Raw genomic sequence first — 23286 nt, 5'->3', positions numbered from 1 at the left:
ATAATATAATTTATTTTTATTATTTTATTACTTCCCTTTTACGTGACTTTACCGAAAGAACCAATAAGATGAATTCCTGCAGTCACGAAAGCTTTAAATCGAAACTGTGAATGACATCGTTAGAAACCTGCATGCGTGCGTTCTCTAATTCCACGTGTCGTTCATCTTCCTCCTGTCCCGTCGATTTAATTACATGCAGGCATGGAGACACCTTGAGGGTAGCTTGGGGGTGACCTTCATACAGCAGCGGATTTGACCACGACAGCTGCTGCTGCTGCTGATGATGATTATGATGATAAAGTTACTGATTTGTCCCAACTTTTTTGATGTAACCCCAGGGATCGATGTGTTGTGCCCCGCAGGATTCATTCCGAGGCCGTTCCTTGGCGCAGAGCCTCTAGACCCCAGGGGAGACACGCAGAGCAAGCAGACACCACTCGGCGAGGAGGAGGAGGAGAAGGAGGTGAAGGAAGAGGAGGTGGAGGCCGAAGAGGAGAGAGGACGTGGGTCTGCACCTCACCGTCCGTTTGCTTTTGAATCTCCACCGCCGCCGCCGTCGTCGCCACCACCCAGTCGCCCTGGTCCGCCGCTCTCTTCGCATGGCCCCCCAAAAGGGGCTCCCCGCGTTCCTAGAGCACCGCAACCAGGCGGAGAGGTCCCGGGGACCATGATGGCCTTCCCTGGGGCGTCGCCGAGGCGAAGGCTTGGAGGGCCCTCTGCGGGCCTCCACCACTTGCTGCCTGGACTGGTGGCCGAGGGGGCCACACTCAAGGGCTGCAGGCCGGCCTTCGCCTACCCGGGCCTTCACCTCGAGGTGGGGCCTTCGCCGGGACCCTACGGAGGGGCTCTCCCCGCCGCCGCCGCCACCGCCGCTGTTGTTGCTGCTCCGAACGCGGGGGCGCTGCTACTGCCACCGTCGCAACTACATCAGCACCACCACCATCATCGCGCCTACCATCACCACCATCACCTGCACCATCATGGGAATGGACATCAGCAGCAGCAGCATCTGCAACACCTGCAACAGCAGCAACAGCAGCAGCAACAGCAGCAGCAAGGGAAGTTGACCCCGGCCTTGCCCCTCGCAATGCCCCTGCCGCTGGTGCTGCCCAAGGCCCGTGAAGTTCCGTGTCGCCCAATGCCTTTCCTCCCCATAGGGGGGGAGCCCTCCATCTCTCCGTCCCGTCCCCACCAACATCACCAACATCACCAGCATCAACAACAACAACAACATCAACAACACGGTCAGAACAATCGACAAAACAATCAGCATCATCAACAGCAAACTCAGAACCAGACTCAAGCTCAGCAACAACGTCAACACCACCACCACCATCACCGGCAACAACAACAACAGCAACACCATCAACCACATCATCATCATCATCAGCCACAACATCAAGTGCAACAAAGGTTCTATTTCTCTGAAGCGGAGCTGCACGCGGTGCTGTACGGGAGGTTGGGCCCGCGGGGAGGGGTCGCAGGGCACGCCATCTCGGGCCTTCACCTGGGCCTTCCTGCAGGTGAGAAGACACCACACGCGGGGAGGACACGCAGAGACATAAGGAGGTTGTGGCGAGGCCACGGCGGAGAGAGGGGGGCGAAATCGCGAGGAGATGGAGGAGAGAATATGCGGAGATCCAGGGAGACTAGGGTGGGTCACGTGATGGACACGGGGAGATCACGTGGAGATGCTGGAGATACAGGGAGACTAGGGTGGGTCACGTGATGGACACGGGGAGATCACGTGGAGATACAGGGAGACTAGGGTGGGTCATGTGATGGACACGGGGAGATCACGTGGAGATGCTGGAGATACAGGGAAACTAGGGTGGGTCACGTGGTGGACACGGGGAGATCACGTGGAGATACTGGAGATACAGGGAGACCAGGGTGGGTCACGTGATGGACACGGGGAGATCACGTGGAGATACTGGAGATCCAGGGAGACTAGGGTGGGTCATGTGATGGACACGGGGAGATCACGTGGAGATATTGGAGATACAGGGAGACTAGGGTGGGTCACGTGATGGACACGGGAGATCACGTGGAGATACTGGAGATACAGGGAGACTAGGGTGGGTCACGTGGTGGACACGGGGAGATCACGTGGAGATACTGGAGATCCAGGGAGACTAGGGTGGGTCACGTGATGGACACGGGGAGATCACGTGGAGATACTGGAGATACAGGGAGACTAGGGTGGGTCACGTGGTGGACACGGGGAGATCACGTGGAGATACTGGAGATACAGGGAGACTAGGGTGGGTCACGTGATGGACACGGGAGATCACGTGGAGATACTGGAGATCCAGGGAGACTAGGGTGGGTCACGTGATGGACACGGGGAGATCACGTGGAGATACTGGAGATACAGGGAGACTAGGGTGGGTCACGTGGTGGACACGGGGAGATCACGTGGAGATACTGGAGATACAGGGAGACCAGGGTGGGTCACGTGATGGACACGGGGAGATCACGTGGAGATACTGGAGATACAGGGAAACTAGGGTGGGTCACGTGGTGGACACGGGGAGATCACGTGGAGATACTGGAGATACAGGGAGACCAGGGTGGGTCACGTGATGGACACGGGGAGATCACGTGGAAATACTGGAGATCCAGGGAGACTAGGGTGGGTCATGTGATGGACACGGGGAGATCACGTGGAGATATTGGAGATACAGGGAGACTAGGGTGGGTCACGTGATGGACACGGGAGATCACGTGGAGATACTGGAGATACAGGGAGTCTAGGGTGGGTCACGTGGTGGACACGGGGAGATCACGTGGAGATACTGGAGATCCAGGGAGACTAGGGTGGGTCACGTGATGGACACGGGGAGATCACGTGGAGATACTGGAGATACAGGGAGACTAGGGTGGGTCACGTGGTGGACACGGGGAGATCACGTGGAGATACTGGAGATACAGGGAGACTAGGGTGGGTCACGTGATGGACACGGGGAGATCACGTGGAGATGCTGGAGATACAGGGAGACTAGGGTGGGTCACGTGGTGGACACGGGGAGATCACGTGGAGATGCTGGAGATACAGGGAGACTAGGGTGGGTCACGTGGTGGACACGGGGAGATCACGTGGAGATGCTGGAGATCCAGGGAGACTAGGGGGGGTCACGTGATGGACACGGGAGATCACGTGGAGATACTGTAGATACAGGGAGACTATGATGGGTCACGTGGTGGACACGGGGAGATCACGTGGAGATACAGGGAGACTAGGGTGGGTCACGTGGTGGACACGGGGAGATCACGTGGAGATACTGGAGATACAGGGAAACTAGGGTGGGTCATGTGATGGACACGGGGAGATCACGTGGAGATGCTGGAGATACAGGGAAACTAGGGTGGGTCACGTGATGGACACGGGGAGATCACGTGGAGATGCTGGAGATACAGGGAGACTAGGGTGGGTCACGTGATGGACACGGGGAGATCACGTGGAGATACTGGAGATACAGGGAGACTAGGGTGGGTCACGTGATGGACACGGGGAGATCATGTGGAGATACAGGGAGACTAGGGTGGGTCACGTGGTGGACATGGGGAGATCACGTGGAGATGCTGGAGATACAGGGAGACTAGGGTGGGTCACGTGGTGGACACGGGGAGATCACGTGGAGATACTGGAGATACAGGGAGACTAGGGTGGGTCATGTGGTGGACACGGGGAGATCACGTGGAGATACTGGAGATACAGGGAGACTAGGGTGGGTCATGTGGTGGACACGGGGAGATCACGTGGAGATCTTGGAGATACAGGGAGACTAGGGTGGGTCATGTGGAGACACGGGAGACACGGAAAGATGCAGAGAGAGAGAGAGAGAGATGCTGGACATTTTGGAGACAAAGGGAGGATCTCGAACCATGACGAGACACCCAGGAGTCCGGAGACCACGGAGCGACAGAGGAGACACCTGGGACCAAGTGAGACGCAGGCCACCTCGAGATGTGAACTGTGGAGATGTAATACTCGACTCATCTTCATGTAGGCAATTGATTATATTGATGTAAAGTCGCGTAGAATTCCATTCTACGCGACTTTACCGAAAGAACCAAGAAGATGAATCCCTGCAGTCACGGAAGCTTTAAATCGAAATTTATATTGATGTAGTTTATATTTCAGTTTTATATCGGTTCATTATATGGTAGTCATCATATAGTGTAGTCTATACCCAGTTACTTAATGTTAATAGCTCAGCTTATTGGAGAGTATATTGAGTACATTGATTATATTGATGTAGTTTTTTTTCTAGTTTTTTCACATCGGTTTATTGTATGGTCGTAGGGTAGAAGCAGTTCTTTCGCGTCAATATGCTAAACTCCTCTGTTGATATGTAAACTCCTTTGTCAAGGCGCTCTGCTCCTCCCACCCAGCTTAAAATACGCTGCCAAGCTTAGCAGTGTCCATTAGGACGCTGTCTTTCCGACAGTTCTGTTCTTCACCTGAGGACGGCTGCTTGTGTTGTGGCCGAAACTTCGTGAGAATTTTATTATGTTTTATTATTTTATTATTTCCCTTCTACGTGACTTTACGGAAAGATCCAAGAATATCAATCCCTGCAGTCACGAAAGTTTTAAATCGAAACGCTGGCGGTGACTTTCATAATTATGCGGAGGTGTTTATAACTCTGGGCGTTTTCTTGGTTGTTTCGGTAAAGTCACGTCGAATGGAAATAATAAAGTAATAAAAATAAAACATAATAAAATATTTTATTATATTATATTCTTTTATTATATGATTTGATAACGTTTATTGTTATTATTTTATTATTTACATTCTACGTGACTTTACCGAAAGAACCAAGAAGATGAATCCCTGCAGTCACGAAAGCTTTAAATCGAAATTTAACTCTGGGCGTTGTTCCCATGCCGTTCGCCAGCGGCGTTTCTTCCCGATCTGGGGGTTGTGGTGAAACTCGAGGATGGAAGCAGCAGCAGCAGCAGCAAAGCGTGGTCCCAGAAGCGAGGTGATCACTGGGACCCCAGTCGGCGGCCAGGAGGAGGTGACTTAATTGAGGTCTTGGTTGAGATGATGGTTGCAGCGTAGCGGTGGTCATCGATGTCGTCGTCGTCGGCGACAACCGCGTGCCAAAAATACTCCCCGTGCGGTCCGCGCGACGTCTCTGCGGAGATTTGTCGGCAAGGGGATGTTCCCCAAGAATCGGCAGCCCAGGAGCCATCCCCGTCTTGTTCTCAGAGCGTCCGTCATGGTGCCTAATTGTTGGCGTTGCTTCGCCCTGCAATCTTGGCAGTGTCGTTGATGAGCTGCCGCTGAAATTGCAGTGACCCTGCCACCGAGCAGACCAGAGATGTGGAGGGGGGAGGGCGGTAAAGTTCAGAAGACGTCAGAATATTTATTCGTACTCGAGCAATCCTATTAGCTGCAAAGCTCTTTTTGCGCACACATATCCAGTAGTTCGCGGCGCTTAACAGCAGGTGCATGCCAGGTCGGCCCTGCAAGTTTCTGTAGCAGGGGGAGGGAACTTGACTTGGTCTTTTTGCGAATCTATTTCATGCGGGGGCTTTGGAAGGGGTCAACTTTCCGTCCACGATAACCCCGCGATATCTGGCACGGAGCGCACCAATTATGCTGCAGTTTGAACGCTGTCGGTACTATGCACACACTCCGCCGGGTCCTGGAGGGCAGAGGTGAAGTTTACAGCCCTGCGGTCTCATGCTCACTCCACGATGGGAAAAGTCACATTTACTGCCATGGTGACCCGAGTCAAGACGAACCTCCCCGGACGGTTTCGTAGCAGTAATGCTCGAATGCTGTGTTGTGTTGTTGTTTGGTGGTGGTGGTGGTGGTGTTGAGGATGACCATGAGTGGTAGAAAATCACCGAGTGTGGTGATGACTGTGACTGCCCAGCGGAGGTTGCTCTACATCTGTAGGGTCTGGTGGTGGTGGGTGGCGGTGGTGACGGTGGTGGCGGTGACAGTGGCAGTGGTGGTGGCAGTGGTGGGTGGCGGCGGTGACGGCGGTGACGGTGGTGGTTGCGCTGGTGGTGGCGGTGGTGGGTGGTGGCGGTGGTGGGTGGTGGCGGTGGTGGTGGTGGTGGTTGTTACGCTGCTGTTGCTACTCTGATCCAGCACTGTGTGGTGACAGCAACGAGGGTTGCTGGATCGCCCCACGGATGTTTCCGACATTCTCTCCCTTTCCGTGGGTGGGCGTCGCCAGCAGAAGGCGGTACAGCAAAGTGTGTGGACTAACCCCCATCTGTTCCACGCTCTCTAGCCCGTGGGTGTTAAGAAAGTGCCGTACCCCTAGCTCAGCCAGGTAAAGGCAGGACAGCCAAATGTGGATGAGTCTCTGAACTGTTCCATCTGTAGAGGTGTTGCCCCCTCACTCAAACGCATTCGTTTTCTCCAGGCATTCCGGTATCCTGCAACGTACACATGCCCCTTATGCGAGTGAGCGAATGCTGTGCGCGGTGCGTTCCAAGTTGGCATTATTATAACTTGCAATGCCATCGACAACAGTCTTGGTACGGCATATTGACCGTGATGACATCTTGATCTTACCTTTGAATTATTTTTTTCCTCGCGTCTTAACTAAAACTGTTTTTGCCCATTGAACTGGAAACAGGCAGTCCTCGACGTATAAACACCCGACTTACGAACACCCAACTTACGAACACCTGCACTTACGAACCAACTTCCATGAAACATTTCTTTTTAACATCGACTTAAAACCCGAACTCGCACTCGCAAAATGATTCACGGAACTATTTTGTTCAGCGGAGCGATCCTCCACGAGATGTAATTAGTCGGCCTCGCGCTGGGAGTGTGTGTGAAAGTGTGTGTGCTCGCGAGCATTGCCCCCGTGTGTGTGTGCGGGGAGTGGTAGTGCATGGTTTTCTCGCTGTGCTACTAACCCGGTTACCCGAGTTCGATTCCCGCTCAGGCAATCACCGGTTGACGATTATCTGAACGGGTCCTAGGCCTCCGCTAGGTTGACTCGGCCTCAAATGAGTATGTGGCACGGTGCGTAAACATCGCCACTGCGGAGTCAAAGGTGGCCGGGCGCGGTGCTGGTCACCCACCCCCTCGTGTGCTGTTGGCCGGCCTTCATAGACGCTGCTCACTAACAGCACTTGCCCCAACAGTATCAGAGACCATGCATGAATATTTGCCGTTAAGTTTGGTGCGAGTGTAAGAGTGCGTGGGGCACGTGTGTGCGAGTGTATGCAGGTGTAAACATCGCCACGAGGGAGACAAAGGCGGCCGGGCGTGGTGGTGCTAGTCACCCACTCTCTCGTGTGCCGTGCCGATCTTCATAGGTGCAGATCGCTAACAGAACTCCACCAATAGTCCGTTAAGGCTGTACGGGGGGATCGTTGTCTTTGTGTGCAGGTGTATTGTGTGCGTACGAGGGTGTGTCTGTGTGTATATGTGTGTATGAGTGTGTGGGAATCTGTGCGTGCGTATGTGTAATGACGACGACTGTTGAGATGGCACTTTATTGAAGACACGTTCACTTGACATCAGGCGGAGACCCCCACCGCAACAGCCCCGAGTCTCCCGCGCAGGTCCCCCTTTTATACCTACACGAGGCCACGCCCCCCTTCTCGATCATTCTCGCTGACTCTGAACGCTCGCTCCACCGGCAGACTCCACCGTCCTCTTCCGTCACCCGACCACGCTCCCTTCTCAATCATTCTCGTAGCCACCAGTCCCCTCGTACTCACAACTGATACCCCTGTCATTACCTACCGTGGCCACCAGTCCCTTCGCACTCACAACTGACTCCCCTGTCATTACCTCCCGTGGCCACCAGTCCCCTCGCACTCACAACTGACTCCCCTGTCATTACCTCCCGTGGCTACCAGTCCCTTCGCACTCACAACTGACTCCCCTGTCATTACCTCCCATGGCCGCCAGTCTCTTCGTACTCACAACTGACTCCCCTGTCACTACCTCCCATGGCCACCAGTCCCTTCACACTCACAGCTGACTCCCCTGTCATTACCTCCCGTAGCCACCAGTCCCTTCGCACTCACAACTGACTCCCCTGTCATTACCTTCCGTGGCCACCAGTCTCTTCGCACTCACAACTGATGCCCCAGTCATTACCTCCCGTGGCCACCAGTCCCTTCGCCCTCACAGCTGACTACCCTGTCATTACCTCCCGTGGCCACCAGTCCATTCGCACTCACAACTGATGCCCCTGTCATTACCTCCCGTGGCCACCAGTCCCTTCGCACTCACAACTGATGCCCCTGTCATTACCTCCCGTGGCCACCAGTCCCTTCGCACTCACAACTGATACCCCTGTCATTACCTCCCGTGGCCACCAGTCCCTTCGCACTCACAACTGATTCCCCTGTCATTACTTCCCGTGGCCACCAGTCCCTTCACACTCACAACTGACTCCCCTGTCATTACCTCTCATGGCCACCAGTACCTTCGCACTCACAACTGACTCCATTGTCATTGCCTCCCGTAGCCACCAGTCCCTTCACACTCACAACTGACTCCCCTGTCATTACCTCCCGTGACCACAAGTCCCTTCACACTCACAGCTGACTCCCCTGTCATTGCCTCCCGTAGCCACCAGTCCCTTCGCACTCACAACTGACTCCCCTGTTATTACCTCCCGTGGCCACCAGTCTCTTCGCACTCACAACTGATGCCCCAGTCATTACCTCCCGTGGCCACCAGTCCCTTCGCACTCACAACTGATGCCCCTGTCATTACCTCCCGTAGCCACCAGTCCCTTCGTACTCACAACTGATGCCCCTGTCATTACCTCCCGTGGCCACCAGTCCCTTCGCACTTACAACTGACTCCCCTGTCATTACCTCCCGTGCCGACTAGTCAACTCACACCGCATACAGGCTCTATTGAAGTTACACATGTACGTGTTGTGTGTGTGCATCCTTGAAGAGGCGGAAAGAAGCGATGGGGAGAGAGTGGGGAGAGATGAATGGAGAGAGATCCCAACGGGGCAGAGAGAGAGATACCCCGGCCCCCACCCCACCTCCCACCCGCACCTGCCCCCCGGCTCCTCCCTTTACCTCCTCTCACACGTCCGCGGTGTGCCTCCCTCACCTGTTCGTCTTTGCCTCTCCCAGGTGTGAGGCCTCAGACTGTGCCACTGGATCGCGAGTCTCTCAACCTCCCTGAAGGTGCGTTGGGTGTGACGGTAGTGACCCGTGTCTCTCACGTGCACCCCGTGTCTCTCACGTGCATGCAAGACGTAGTCACACGTGTCTCTCACGTGCACCCCGTGTCTCTCACGCGAGACATAGTCCCACGTGTCTCTCACGCGCACCCCGTGTCTCTCACGTCTACGCGAGACGTAGTCCCACGTGTCTCTCACGCGCACCCCGTGTCTCTCACGCGCACCCCGTGTCTCTCACGTCTACGCGAGACGTAGTCCCACGTGTCTCTCACGCACACCCCGTGTCTCTCACGTCTACGCAAGACGTAGTCACCTGTGTCTCTCACGTGCACCCTGTGTCTCTCACGCGCACCCCGTGTCTCTCACGTCTACGCGAGACATAGTCACCCGTGTCTCTAACGTCTACGTGAGACGTAGTCCCACGTGTCTCTCACGTGCATCCCGTGTCTCTCACGTCTACGCGAGACGTAGTCACACGTGTCTCTCACGTCTATGCGTGAGACATAGTCACACGTGTCTCTCACGTGCACGCGTGAGACAGGCCTCAGCATCCTGCACACGTGGCTGGGCGCCGAGGCGCACTACGGGGTGTTCTGCACGCGGGGCCTCGTGGCGCGGGGCACGCGCTTCGGGCCCTACGCGGGCCGCGTCGTCTCGCCCAGCGAGATCAAGACGCACGACGACAACTCGCACATGTGGGAGGTGAGAGTCCGTCTCGCTCGCTCGCTCGCACGAACACCGGCGCGTGTGTGTGTGTGTGTGCGTGTGTGGGAGACTCACGAGTCGCGAGCTCGAAATTCTCGACAGCAGTGACCACGGTCGCACCGCAACTACCGTCACCTTCTACGGACGACAACCCCACCCCCACCACAATCACCATCACCACCACCATCTCATCCCTTCATCATCCATGACGTCGACCTCTAGTTCCACCATCACCTCCTCCACTGCCACGTTCTCCTTACCCCTACCTCTACCACTCTGCCACCTTTCCACTTCCTCCAAAACCTCATGCCACTCATCCCCCAAACACCCCCAAACCGCCCAAATCTGAAGCTTATCTTTGTTTTCATGCCCTGGTCTCCCCCTCCACCACAACAAACCCTCCATTCAACACTCCACCCCCCACTGCCTCCCACCCCACAGATTTTCGAGGGGGGCCGCCTGAGCCACTTCATCGACGGGCGCGGCGCGGCGGGCAACTGGATGTCGCTGGTGAACTGCGCGCGGAGCTCCTCCGAGCAGAACCTCGTGGCGCTGCAGAGCGGCCGCTCCATCGTGTACGAGGCGAGCCGCGACGTCCCCTCGGGCCGCGAGCTCCTCGTGTGGTACGGCGAGTCCGCCTACCTGCAGTTCCTGGGCATCCCCGTGGGGCTCAGGCTCCCGACGGCCGCGGCCTCGAGTCCCGGAGCGGGCCCGGGACGCGGGCCGGGACCCGGGCCGGGCGGCGGAGACGCGGCGAGCCCCGCGGCGGAAGACGCGGAGGCCGCGGCGGCCGGGGTGGGCGCCGCCGGCGGCGGCGACGGCGGTCTGATGATGGTGATGGCGGCCGCGGCGGCGGCGGTGAAAACGACGGTGATGGCGATGGCGGTGGGCGATGGGAGGATGGCAGGAGGAGGAGACGTGGAAGGATATGGAGAGGCGGTCACGGCTGATGGTACGATGGTGGTTGGTGTCGATAGCAAAGTAGCTCGCAGCGCCTCACCTATTCCCCATGCTTCAGGGAAAGAAAGGTGATCCGATCTCCGACCCCCAGGAATGGGTCTGGCAGCTTTACCGAGCATTTCTGTGAGGTCTTGTGGGAGATAAAACCCCTCGGCTGAAACAACATCATGGGGAAAGGGGGGCTTTGATCCTGCTGGGGCTGCGGTGCCTCAAACATTGGAAGAAGTTGTCACCCCCTGTGAGTGGCTGGATGGTGTGCCATCTGTTGAGGAAGTGCGAAGGACGATCCAGAGCATGAGACCAGGTAAATCGCACATCCGATTAGCACGGTTGGCTACGTACGGTGCGAAGGAAGTTCAACGTACATACAAAGCAGCAGGTAGAGATGACCTCTCAAAGTAACTGCTGAGAGAGGGTGGCGTGCAAACTCCTCTATGCCACATCATTACAATGGGGCTGGTCCACACGACCAGTTCCGCATGATTCCAAGGATGCTCTGGTGGTCCTCCATGTTCTTTTTTTATCGGGACTGTTCTGATTGCAAAAACTTTTGGGCCATCTCGCTCCTCAGTGCTGGTAAAGGCCCTGGAAAGAATAATTAAACATCGCCTTGCCAGCCACGCTGAGGAGAGGCTCGCAAAGCCCCAATGTGCACGGACCCCATTTGTTCTGTTAGTATCCTCCAGCAGATGTGTAGGTAATATCAACGGGACCTACATCTCTGCGTTGTTTGGCCTGGTCAAGGCCTCTGATGCTATCAATAGATCAGGGCTTTGGGTTGTTGTGCGTGCTTTCAGAGTCCCTGACTCTGCTCACAATCATTTGAGGACCTTTATGATGGTGGGCAGGTCTGGCTGATGCTGCGTGGATGGGAGTCGGAGACATTTCCTGTTCACCTTGGGGCTCCACAAGGATTTTTTTCTGGCCCTTACACTATTTAAGATCTTCTTTGACCACGCAGTTCAAGACTTTCCCTGACTGTACCAGAGGGATCTTAATCTGGTACAGGTAAAATTGGAGGCTGGCTGTTGCCCGGGTGCGGTCGAGCGATAGCTCCCTGTTGTTCAACTATATTGCATATGTTGATGATCTGGTAAGTGGAGACATTACTGCTGAACCTGGAGCATGCCTCTAAGAGATGGGGCCTCACCATCAGCTCCACCACTACGGACCCGGCGGCCCGAGCTCGATTGCCACTCACGGCCAACACCGGTGACGATCATCTGAACCGTTGCTGGGCCTCTCCTAGGTCGACTCAGCCTCAAACGAGCACCTGGTGCGGTGTTTAAACATCGGGAGACGAAGGCGGCACGGCGTGGCGTTGGCCACCCGACCCCGTCGTGCGCCGTGCCGGCCTTCGCAGGTGCTGCTCGCCTTCACAGCACTTGCCCCGGCGGTCTGTTAAGTCTACACGGGAGGGGGGACCTTTGTCTTATCCCTTGCCGTGTGGCGTGCACGCAGAGAGCGGCGAGGGCTACCGCTGCGAGCGCTGCGGCAAGGTGTTCGCGTACCGCTACTACCGCGACAAGCACCTCAAGTACACGCGCTGCGTGGACCTCGGCGACCGCAAGTACCCGTGCAACCTGTGCACCCGCTCCTTCGAGAAGCGCGACCGCCTGCGCGTGCACATCCTGCACGTGCACGAGAAGCACCGGCCGCACAAGGTACGTGGGCGTGTACATGTGTGCGGCAGAGGTCGCAAACGGGTTTTGATTCCTTACCCGTACCCGTACCCGGCCGCACCAGGGTCGCAAACGGTTACCCGGGTTAACCGTACCCGTACCCGATACTCGGCCGGGTACGGGTAGCCGGGTATCGAGTAGGGTACGGGTATCGGGTACCCGATTGCGACATGTCACGTGCGGGCGTGTACGTACGGGCGGGCGGGCGGGCTCGAGTTCGATTCTTTTCTTTCCCACCACATTTAGAAACGTGCACCTGAGGTTATTTAAATTCTGTTTGGGGCTACAAATGTCCAAATGGTGGGGCCGCCTTGTTGAGCGTTATCATTTGTGGCCAGGTCGCTTCTGAAAAAGAGGTTAATACCTCCGTGGGCTTTGTCTGGTAGGATGCAGATGGTTTAGTTGTATTTGTTTTGGTGATTTGTTTTTGTAATATTTGTTGTTGTAATGTGTTTACAAGTTGCCCCTACTGGACATCTGTGAGAAAGAGCTTATTAGCTCATCGGACTCCTCCTGTAGTTTAAATAAATATTCTGATTCTGATATGTGTGCGAATATACGCGTGCACGTGACTATGAGCACCAAGCAGTGTACGTGTCAATCTTGATTGAGGCTTTCGTGACCGCAGGGATTCATACTCTTTGTTTCTTTCGGTAAAGTCACGTGGGTAGAAAAAATAAAACAAAATGAAAAATAAAACAGATCGCGACGTTTCGATCGCAACACAAGCGGTCGCGTCTTCAGGCGGGAAAAAATAATCCGGTGGTGGAACTGCTGAGCCGGCGAGAGAGCTGTTACAACAAGGTTATATCTTGTGTCGATAAGCTAGCTCTTGTTTGCTCCTCGCTTGCTTGCCATCGAAACGTCGTCCTATATTATTTTCATTTCTTTCGATTTAAAGCTTCTTTCGTGACTGCAGGGATTCCTCTTCTTGGTTCTTTCGGTAAAGTCACGTAGAAAGGAAGTAATAAAATAATAAAAATAAAACATTTTTATGTTTCGATTTAAAGCTTTCGTGACTGCAGGGATTCATCTTCTTGGTTCTTTCGGTAAAGTCACGTAGAAGGGAAGTAATAAAATAATACAAATAAAACATAATAAAATAATTCTCACGACGTTTCGGCCACAACGCAAGCAGCCGTCCTCAGGTGAAGAACAGGTCTGTCGAGACGACAGAGTCTGAATGTCGCCTCGACAGACCTGGACACGTGGTCTTTTGACAGTGAAGCTTCCTCCGAGTTGGGTGTGTTTGCCGTTAATGGAGGGACGGAGTTGCCTTTCACGCACCTCATCCTCGTGCTGTGAAAGCCTCTACGGGAGAATCATCAAGTCCACGCACATATATTTGTATGCGCTCCAAACCCGGCGACCCGAGATCCATTCCTGCTCACGGCCAACACCAGTGACGACTATCTGAGCCGGTCCTGGGCCTCCGCTAGGTCGGCTCAGCCTCAAATGAGTACCTGGTGCGGTGTCTAGTAAACATCGCCACTGGGGAGACAAAGGCGGCCGGGCGTTGTGCTGGCCACCCACCCCCTCGTGTGCCTTAGGTGCTCGCTGACAGAACTTGCACCAACAGTCTGTGTTCCCAGTCTATGCGGGGAACCTTTGTCTTGTTCAACACGGGTGAGCGGTGGTGTATCGGTTTGGGTAACTGCGCTACGAACCCAGCTAACTGACCTGTCCTCATCTTCTTTGTCAACACAGTGCACCGTGTGCGGCAAGAGCTTCTCGCAGTCGTCCAGCCTCAACAAGCACATGCGCGTCCACTCCGGCGAGAGGCCCTACAAGTGCGTCTACTGCAGCAAGGTCAGGGTCCATCCGCTGAAGGATGAGCGCGCATCGGCCCGTCTCTCGCTGAACTAAACGATTGTTTATTTCGATTTAAAATTCTTCGCCTGAGGACGGCTGCTTGCGTTGTGGCCGAGGCGTCGTGAGAATTGTTTTGTTGTGTTTTATTGTTTTGTTGTTTCCCTTCTACGTGACTTTACCGAAAGAACCAAGAAGATTGTTTATTTATTCTTTCTTCACTGCCACAGGTGAGGCCCACTCGGCCTAGACGTAGCTCTGCTCTTTGGTTCTTTCGGTAAAATCGCGTAGGTAGAAATAAAATTAAACAAAACACGACGTTTCGATCGCAACACAAGCCGGTCTCCATCAGCTGGGACAACCACAGCAAGAACATTTCTGAAGTCGGGCCAACGGGTGAAGACTGCTTGTGTTGCGATCGAAACGTCGTGATTTGGTTTATTGTGTTTCGACTCACGTGACTTCACCGAAAGGACCAAAGAGTGTGGATGCCTGCAGTCACGAAAGCTTCAAATCAAGATTATGACGCACCTTTATCTCAGCAGCGACCCTGGCAATCGCGAATGATGGCTCAACCAAGGTGGTTTATCATCATCGTCACGTGGGTCTGTAGAGCAGCAGCCACGATGCTCTGAAGCGCGTGGCGTTGATTTTCAATGTGCAGGGGGGAACACCTGGAGAAGCCGACACAGAGTCAAAGGGACCACGGGGAAAGAGACACAGAGATTCCAAATCTACAGCAGCAGGCGTCAGGGTCGGGATCGAACCCACGACCTCCTGCATATCAGGCGAGGGAGTTAACATCTCGATACCGTGATGATGATCAGAGAGAGAGAGAGAGAGACACGCAATCTCCAGGGTCAGGATCGAACCCACGACCTCCTGCATACCAGGCGAGGGAGTTAACATCTCCGAGCCACCGCCGATGCAGTAGCAAGAGTCCCGCTGTGGTGTTCCGTCTCTCTCTCTCTCCATGGGGATGTCGGTGGACCGTCCCCCTCGATGGAGGGTGTTTGCCCTATACTCTTAGGTTTTTTCGGTAAAGTCACGTAGGTAAAAATAGATAAATAGTAAATAATAAATTAAATAAAAATAATAGAAATAATATAATGAATCACGACGTTTCGGAGGCAACACAAGCTTCCTTCATCGGGTGTAAAAAGGCACAGCAAAATAACTGTAGTTGGAGTTATTTGTGATGGGGCATTATTATATAGGGTAAGAGGAGGAGGGGGGAGGAGCCAAGGAAGGGGGGGGGGGGTTTGGGGGGGTGTGGGGGGAGCCAGAAAGGTGATCCTAGAGTGTTTGCCCTCCTTTACGGTGAGGGTGGAGAATCACCGTACCGGTGGCATCGCATTCAGAGGATTTTGCCCGCTTGCTGTACAGTTTTTTTTGCCACGTGATGAAGCCACTTCGTGTTGAGCCGTCATTCGTGGGACAAAAAAAACCTACGTAGCTGGGTGGCCCTTACCTGGTAGGCATAAAAAAATGGTTTAGTTTCTTAGATTAGTTTACAATAAATGAACTGCATCGTTATTGATGCACAGCTTTAAATGTCTAGGAATATTTCCCTGTGTCCCCACCATCTCCTGGACCGTGGCGGTCCCCCACTCACCCAACTGCCCCCCGTCAACTGTCCCCTCCCCCCTTAACTGCTCGCTCTGACTGCCCCCCCAAACTGCCCCTCCCCAACTGCCCCTCCCCAACTGCCCCTGCCCAACTGCCCCCCCCCTAACTGCCCCCCCCCCAACTGCCCCTCCCCAACTGCCTCTCCCCAACTGCCCTTCCCCAACTGCAGCTCCCCCAACTGCCCTTCCCCAACTGCCCCTCCCCAACTGCCTCTCCCCAACTGCCCCTCCCCAACTGCCCTTCCCCAACTGCAGCTCCCCCAACTGCCCCTCCTAACTGTCCCCCCCCCCAACTGCCCCTCTCCAACTACCCCCCCCCAACTGCCCCTCCCAACTGCCCCTCCCCAACTGTCCCTCCCCAACTGCCCCTCCCCAACTGCCCCCCCAACTGCCCCTCCCCAACTGCCCCTCCCCAACTGCCCTTCCCCAACTGCACCTCCCCCAACTGCACCTCCCCCAACTGCACCTCCCCCAACTGCACCTCCCCCAACTGCCCCTCCCCAACTGCCCCTCCCCAACTGCCCCTCCCCAACTGCCCCTCCCCAACTGCCCTTCCCCAACTGACCCTCCCCAACTGCCCCTCCCCAACTGCCCCTCCCCAACTGCCCCTCCCCAACTGACCCTCCCCCAACTGCACCTCCCCCAACTGCCCCTCCCCAACTGCCCCTCCCCAACTGCCCCTCCCCAACTGCCCTTCCCCAACTGACCCTCCCCAACTGCCCCTCCCCAACTGCCCCTCCCCAACTGCCCCTCCCCAACTGACCCTCCCCCAACTGCACCTCCCCCAACTGCCCCTCCCCAACTGCCCCTCCCCAACTACCCCTCCCCCAACTGCCCCTCCCCAACTGCCCTTCCCCAACTGCCTCTCCCCAACTGCCCCTCCCCAACTGCCCCTCCCCAACTGCCCCCCCCCAACTGCCCCTCCCCAACTGCCCCTCCCAACTGCCCCTCCCCAACTGCCTCTCCCCAACTGCCCCTCCCCAACTGCCTCTCCCCAACTGCCTCTCCCCAACTGCCCCTCCCCAACTGCCCCTCCCCAACTGCCTCTCCCCAACTGCCCCTCCCCAACTGCCCCTCCCCAACTGCCTCTCCCCAACTGCCCCTCCCCAACTGCCTCTCCCCAACTGCCCCTCCCCAACTGCCCCTCCCCAACTGCCCCTCCCAACTGCCCCTCCCCAACTGCCCCTCCCCAACTGCCCCTCCACAACTGCCTCTCCCCAACTGTCCCCCCCAACTGCCCCCCCCAACTGTCCCCCCCAACTGCCCCTCCCCAACTGCCCCTCCCCAACTGCCCCTCCCCAACTGCCCCTCCCCAACTGCCTCTCCCCAACTGCCCCTCCCCAACTGCCCCTCCCCAACTGCCCCTCCCCAACTGCCTCTCCCCAACTGCCCCTCCCCAACTGCCCCTCCCCAACTGCCCCTCCCCCAACTGCCCCTCCCCAACTGCCCTTCCCCAACTGCCCCCCCCAACTGCCCCTCCCCAACTGCCCCTCCCCAACTGCCTCTCCCCCAACTGCCCCTCCCCAACTGCCCCCCCAACTGCCCCTCCCCAACTGCCCCTCCCCAACTGCCCCTCCCCAACTGTCCCCCCCCCCAACTACCCCCCCCCAACTGCCCCCACCTCCCCAACTGCCCTCACTCCCAAACTGCCCCTCCCCACTGCCCCCCCCCCCCTCCCATATTCTGGATGATATTGGTTGTGAAAGCCTACGCGTTGAACTAACTCTATGGGTCTCTGTGTAACTCTATGGGTCTCTGTGTATCTCTATGGGTCTCTGTGTAACTCTATGGGTATCTGTGTATCTCCATGGGTCTCTGTGTATCTCTATGGGTCTATGTAACTCTATGGGTATCTGTGTATCTCTATGGGTCTCTGTGTATCTCTATGGTTATCTGCGTAACTCTATGGGTCTCTGTGTAACTCCATGGGTCTCTGTGTACCTCTATGGGTCTCTGTGTAACTCTATGGGTCTCTGTGCAACTCTATGGGTCTCTGTGTAACTCTATGGGTCTCTGTGTATCTCTATGGGTCTCTATGTATCTCTATGGGTCTCTGTGTATCTCTATGGGTCTCTGTGTAACTCTATGGGTCTCTGTGTATCTCTATGGGTCTCTGTGTATCTCTATGAGTCTCTGTGTAACTCTATGGGTCTCTGTATAACTCTATGGGTCTCTGTGTAACTCTATGGGTCTCTGAGTAATTCTATGGGTCTCTGTGTAACTCTATGGGTCTCTGTGTAACTCTATGTGTCTCTGTGTAACTCTATGGGTCTCTGTGTAACTCTATGGGTCTCTGTGTATCTCTATGGGTCTCTGTGTAACTCTATGGGTCTCTGTGTAACTCTATGTGTCTCTGTGTATCTCTATGTGTCTCTGTGTAACTCTATGGGTCTCTGTGTAACTCTATGGGTCTCTGTGTAACTCTATGGGTCTCTGTGTAACTCTATGGGTCTCTGTGTATCTCTATGGGTCTCTGTGTAACTCTATGGGTCTCTGTGTATCTCTATGGGTCTCTGTGTAACTCTATGGGTCTCTGAGTAATTCTATGGGTCTCTGTGTAACTCTATGGGTCTCTGTGTAACTCTATGGGTCTCTGTGTAACTCTATGGGTCTCTGTGTAACTCTATGGGTCTCTGAGTAATTCTATAGGTCTCTGAGTAACTCCATGGGTCTCTGTGTAACTCTATGGGTCTCTGTGTACCTCTATGGGTCTCTGTGTAACTCTATGGGTCTCCAGTGTGCAGGATATAGATTTATTTATGGACTTGTTTCCTGGTTCCTTTTCATATTCTTAGGTTTTTTTCGGTAAAGTCATGTAGGTAAAAAATTAAAATTAAAATTAATAAAAGTAAAATAAAATAAAATAATCCTGGTTCCTTCCTTAAGGCCGTAGTCCGCTTTAGAGTTTCACCCCCTCCACCGCCCCTACAACAATGGAGTGTTCCGGCCCATTGCCACTTCAGTCCACCCACACAATTGATGATTGGTTCAGACCTCGCAAGGGAAATGTGTGTCGTAAACCCTCCTCCACCCCTCCAAAAAATGAAATCTGTATTCTGAATCATAATATCGGTCGTGTTAAATTTACCCATTTCTGTTTGTTGTGTCCAACACCACTACACACACCACCACACACACACATACACCACCACACACACACCACACACACACATACACCACCACTACACACACCACCACACACACACATACACCAATACACACACACCCCACACACACATACCACCACACACACACCATACACACACCCCCCACACACACACCACCACACATATACACCAACACATATATACCACCACACGTACCCCACACACACACACATACACCAATACACACACCCCACACATACGCCACATCCACACACCACCACCACACACACTGCCACCACACAAAAACGCCACACACTCACACACCACACACACGACCCCACACACCCCACACTCACACACCCACACACACACCACCACACACACACGACACCCACACACACGACACACACCACCCCACACACACCTCCACACATATACACCAACACATATATACCACCACACACACCACCCCACACTCACACACACACCACACCCATACACCACACACACTCCACCCCACACACACACCACACACATGACACACACACCACCATACACACGCACGCCACACCCATACACCACACACACACCACCCCACACACACACCACACCCATACACCACACACACTCCACCCCACACACACACCACACACATCACACACACACCACCATACACACGCACGCCACACCCATACACCACACACACACCACCCCACACACACACCACACCCATACACCCCACACACCACACACGCCCACACAACTACACTCACACACACACTCACACACAACCACACACACACCACACACACTCACACCCACATACACCACACACACCCCACACACACCACACACACTCACACACACACCACACACCACCCCACACTCACACACTCACCCACACAACCACACACCACACACACTCACACCCACATACACCACACACACCCCACACACACCACACACACACACACACCACACACACACACTCACACACACAACCACACACCACACCCCACACACCACACACACACTCACACACACCACACACCACCACACACACACACCACTCACACACCACCCACACACCACCCACACACCACACACACACCACACACACGCACACACACACGCCCACCCACACACCCACACACACACACGCACGCGCGCCAGGCGTTCACCGCGTCGTCCATCCTGCGCACCCACATCCGCCAGCACTCGGGCGAGAAGCCCTTCAAGTGCCGCCACTGCGGCAAGGCGTTCGCGTCGCACGCGGCGCACGACAGCCACGTGCGGCGGACGCACGCCAAGGAGAAGGCGAGCCTGGCGTGCGGAGCCTGCGGCAAAGCGTTTGCGCAGCCCTACGAGCTCAAGTTCCACCTCAAGATACACGCCGGAGAAGGTGACGATGCTTGTGATATGGCGCGACGAGGGAATATTGTTCGGGGAGAAAGTTTTTGGAATGAGCAGCGAGACCTTGGATCGCGAGCGTGGTCCGTGTCCGGGAAACGTGCTCGTCATCCAAAGCGCTCGTGTATCAAAGCGGATTTCCCCGTGAGAAGCAATGGAAACTCGGAAGGTTCGTTCCACAACCCAAAAAATACTGTGTTCGTATAAAAATTATTAATGCAAAATACCTTTTTTCTATTTTGATTATTCAAATTTTAGATAAAGTAATCAAATGTATTAATTAGATGTAATCGTGGCTGGTGTGAGGGAGACGAGAGAGAGGAGAGGAGGATTATTGTGTAGGACGACTTCCACTTGCAGTACAGCTACTAAAGAAGTCACTACACTTGGACACAAAATACAAAAAATGCTTTACGCACACACACACGTGGTCACAACACTATATAGTAAACAGTCGACGCTCGCACGGATGTTGACCATACGAGTGAGGCACGCCGACTGAGACCGAGCATGGGAGACGATTACCCACAATCCCGCAGCGAGAGAGAAAGAGAGAAGAACCATCGGCTCAGCTGTGATCACGTGACGCTCGGCAGACAAAGCGTATTTACTGTACGTACTGCTCGTATTGCAAGACCTCGCTCGTTTACCAAATTAATATTGAATTAACATTTCTGCTCGTCTTGCAAAAACACTCGCAGACTAAGTTACTCGCAATCCAAGGTTTCACTGCACACACACACATATATACATATATAAAAGCGCGGATATGAATTGGATGCAACGCGATCGAGCGAGCGGAGGTGTGTTGCCGCGGGCGGGTGGTAAGCGGCCGCCCAGCTGCTTCGGAGTAGACGTCGCACGAGGCATCGGGATGCTGCTGGATCGGTGGGATGCTGCTGGATCGGTGGGATGCTGCTGGATCGGTGGGACGCTGCTGGATGCTTCTTGGATGCGACTCATGCGCCTCGCTCATTGCTCGGGCCTGCGTTGCACGTCTCGCGCCTTGTCGCCGACTGCCGTGCTTTAGCCCCCCATGTTATTTCCGAGTTTGTTTAAACGGTATTTTTCGATAACGCGCTGTTCTCCAGGAACGCAAAAGTACTACCACCACTCTATAGGAGGACACACCGTGCCTGGCCTCGCAAGACAAAGGTCCCCTCCGTAGAGCATTCGCCGACTTGGGGCCGTCTGGAACGCTCTCTCTTCCGATGTTAGGAATGCCACTGGAGCTACGCACGTTTAAATGATCTAAATCAGGGGCTTGGTCAGACTGCGGCTCTTCAAGGACTGATTTAGTGATGTCGTCTTGTATTCACGTACCATTGCGGCTCTTAGAATAGTGAGTTTTGTTTACCAATTCGAGAAAAATGAAAGCATTCAAGCATTTTATGAATTGCGACTATTTAATGATAATGACGTAAAACATACAATAATTGATGTACTCACCAGTGCGTTCGGCTGGAGCGTGCAAACGATTAACCGCCGTCTGCATACGTCCCACAGGAAACTATGCGGTGATTAACCCTCGATGCATCGATACTCGAACGTGGCTGTCGGTTTCGACCACGAGCAGAATCGACGCGGCAGGCACCTTCGATTCGGGTTCCACAAGGCCATGTTTGGGCAAAGACGCGGCCCTGCTGGTGCCAGCGGCTCACCCACCTTCTCCCGTACATTGGCCGACCTGCGCTGTAACTTTCCCTCCGCAACCAAGGAGGGGCGTTGTAACGAAACGGCGTTAAAAGAGGCGTCGCTCTCAAAGGTTACTCCGTTGCCATCACCGAGCACTGGCAGAGCTTGGGCCAATTCTCGATAATCGTCTCACCGCGTGGCTTCCTCCCCGACCGGTTCCCGAGTGGCGTTTTATTATTGGCCACGACGTCACAGCGATGTGTGACGTCGCCAGACGATGTCGCTGAACCTGACGTTGTTCCGGCTCAGGCGAATCGGCCAGCGGCGCCATCCTGGAGCAGCCGAGTCCATCTCCGGACACCGAGGACTCGCTGGCTGGCGAGGGCGGTGCTGCCGTCCGCGACGGTGGCGCCCGCGTGGCCTACAGGCCCTACCCGCCCGTGCCGCCCTCCTCCCGCGGCAGCAGCGACGGCAGCGTGCAGGGCGCGGAGCCCTACTGAGGGCGGCCGCGGCGGCGGTGGCGGCGGCAGCAGCTACGGGTCCCGCGAGCCGACAACGCTGCCCGTCTCGTCCTGGAGTGTCGTTCGTCTGGAGCGAGGGGGGGGGGGAACTTGGGCGAAGTTGTGCAGCTGTACTCGGGAGATGCGAGGCCTCGCTTTCCAGAGAACTAGGCGACATTGCACAAAGGGGGGACCTGGCAAGGTTTTGATTGTGGGCCACCTGCTATTTTGCCGAGAGAGAGCTGGGAGTTTACACGGAGATCAGGATGGTTTGTGTCATCCAGGTGGATCTGCCGTATCGACTGAGGGTCTTCAAACCCAATCTGTGGGTGTCTGGCGGGCTTGTGGCCAGAGGATGTGTCACGTCGCCAGCGAGACTTTGGACCACCGATTGTGGAGAATTTACGAGGAGGTCATGGGACCTTGTAGTGAGCACCTTGAGATGCACATAAAGCCGCCCCTGGGCAATGTCCTACTCGCCAAGAAGTTCGGGGCATTACCTTGGGGATCGGTGAAGTTCTCAAACCTGCGTCTTTTCTCGAAGAGATTCGAGAGAATTGTTGACCGGAGCCGGTACTTTCTCCGATGGGAGTTTGGCCCTCACGCAACGGACTGGCCTTGGGAGGTGACACTGCCTTGGCCAAGGGGCCGTGGGAATGTTTTCAGAGGCACGGGCGCTTCGCTCTTGAGAACAGAGAAAC

General features: G+C 55.1%; 1 protein-coding gene across 1 annotated transcript; it reads left to right on the top strand.

Annotated features, from left to right (window-relative positions):
* Positions 1 to 1063: 1063 nt before the first annotated feature.
* Positions 1064 to 22585, top strand: LOC133340715 (PR domain zinc finger protein 14-like). Its single transcript, XM_061549106.1, has 8 exons — positions 1064 to 1523; positions 9100 to 9153; positions 9691 to 9851; positions 10296 to 10628; positions 12278 to 12478; positions 14204 to 14305; positions 20214 to 20442; positions 22395 to 22585. Exons 1-8 carry the CDS (start codon positions 1088 to 1090, stop codon positions 22583 to 22585), a joined length of 1707 nt encoding a protein of 568 aa, XP_061405090.1. The 5' UTR covers positions 1064 to 1087.
* Positions 22586 to 23286: the final 701 nt, after the last annotated feature.

This window comes from Lethenteron reissneri, chromosome 10, assembly GCF_015708825.2.
Source record: "Lethenteron reissneri isolate LAM-NWPU_2019-01 chromosome 10, ASM1570882v1, whole genome shotgun sequence".
NCBI lineage: Eukaryota > Metazoa > Chordata > Hyperoartia > Petromyzontiformes > Petromyzontidae > Lethenteron > Lethenteron reissneri.
The sequence above is the reverse complement of the archived record's forward strand: the minus strand, read 5'-3'. Positions and strand labels throughout refer to the sequence as shown.

Bases quoted from the DNA above. Each gene is read 5' to 3' on its own strand.
- LOC133340715 (XM_061549106.1), top strand. From the start codon at position 1,088: ATGCCCCTGCCGCTGGTGCTGCCCAAGGCCCGTGAAGTTCCGTGTCGC. The intron at 9,154-9,690 runs GTGCGTTGGGTG...CGCGTGAGACAG, and splicing joins GTCTCTCAACCTCCCTGAAG to GCCTCAGCATCCTGCACACG. The intron at 20,443-22,394 runs GTGACGATGCTT...GTTCCGGCTCAG, and splicing joins CAAGATACACGCCGGAGAAG to GCGAATCGGCCAGCGGCGCC.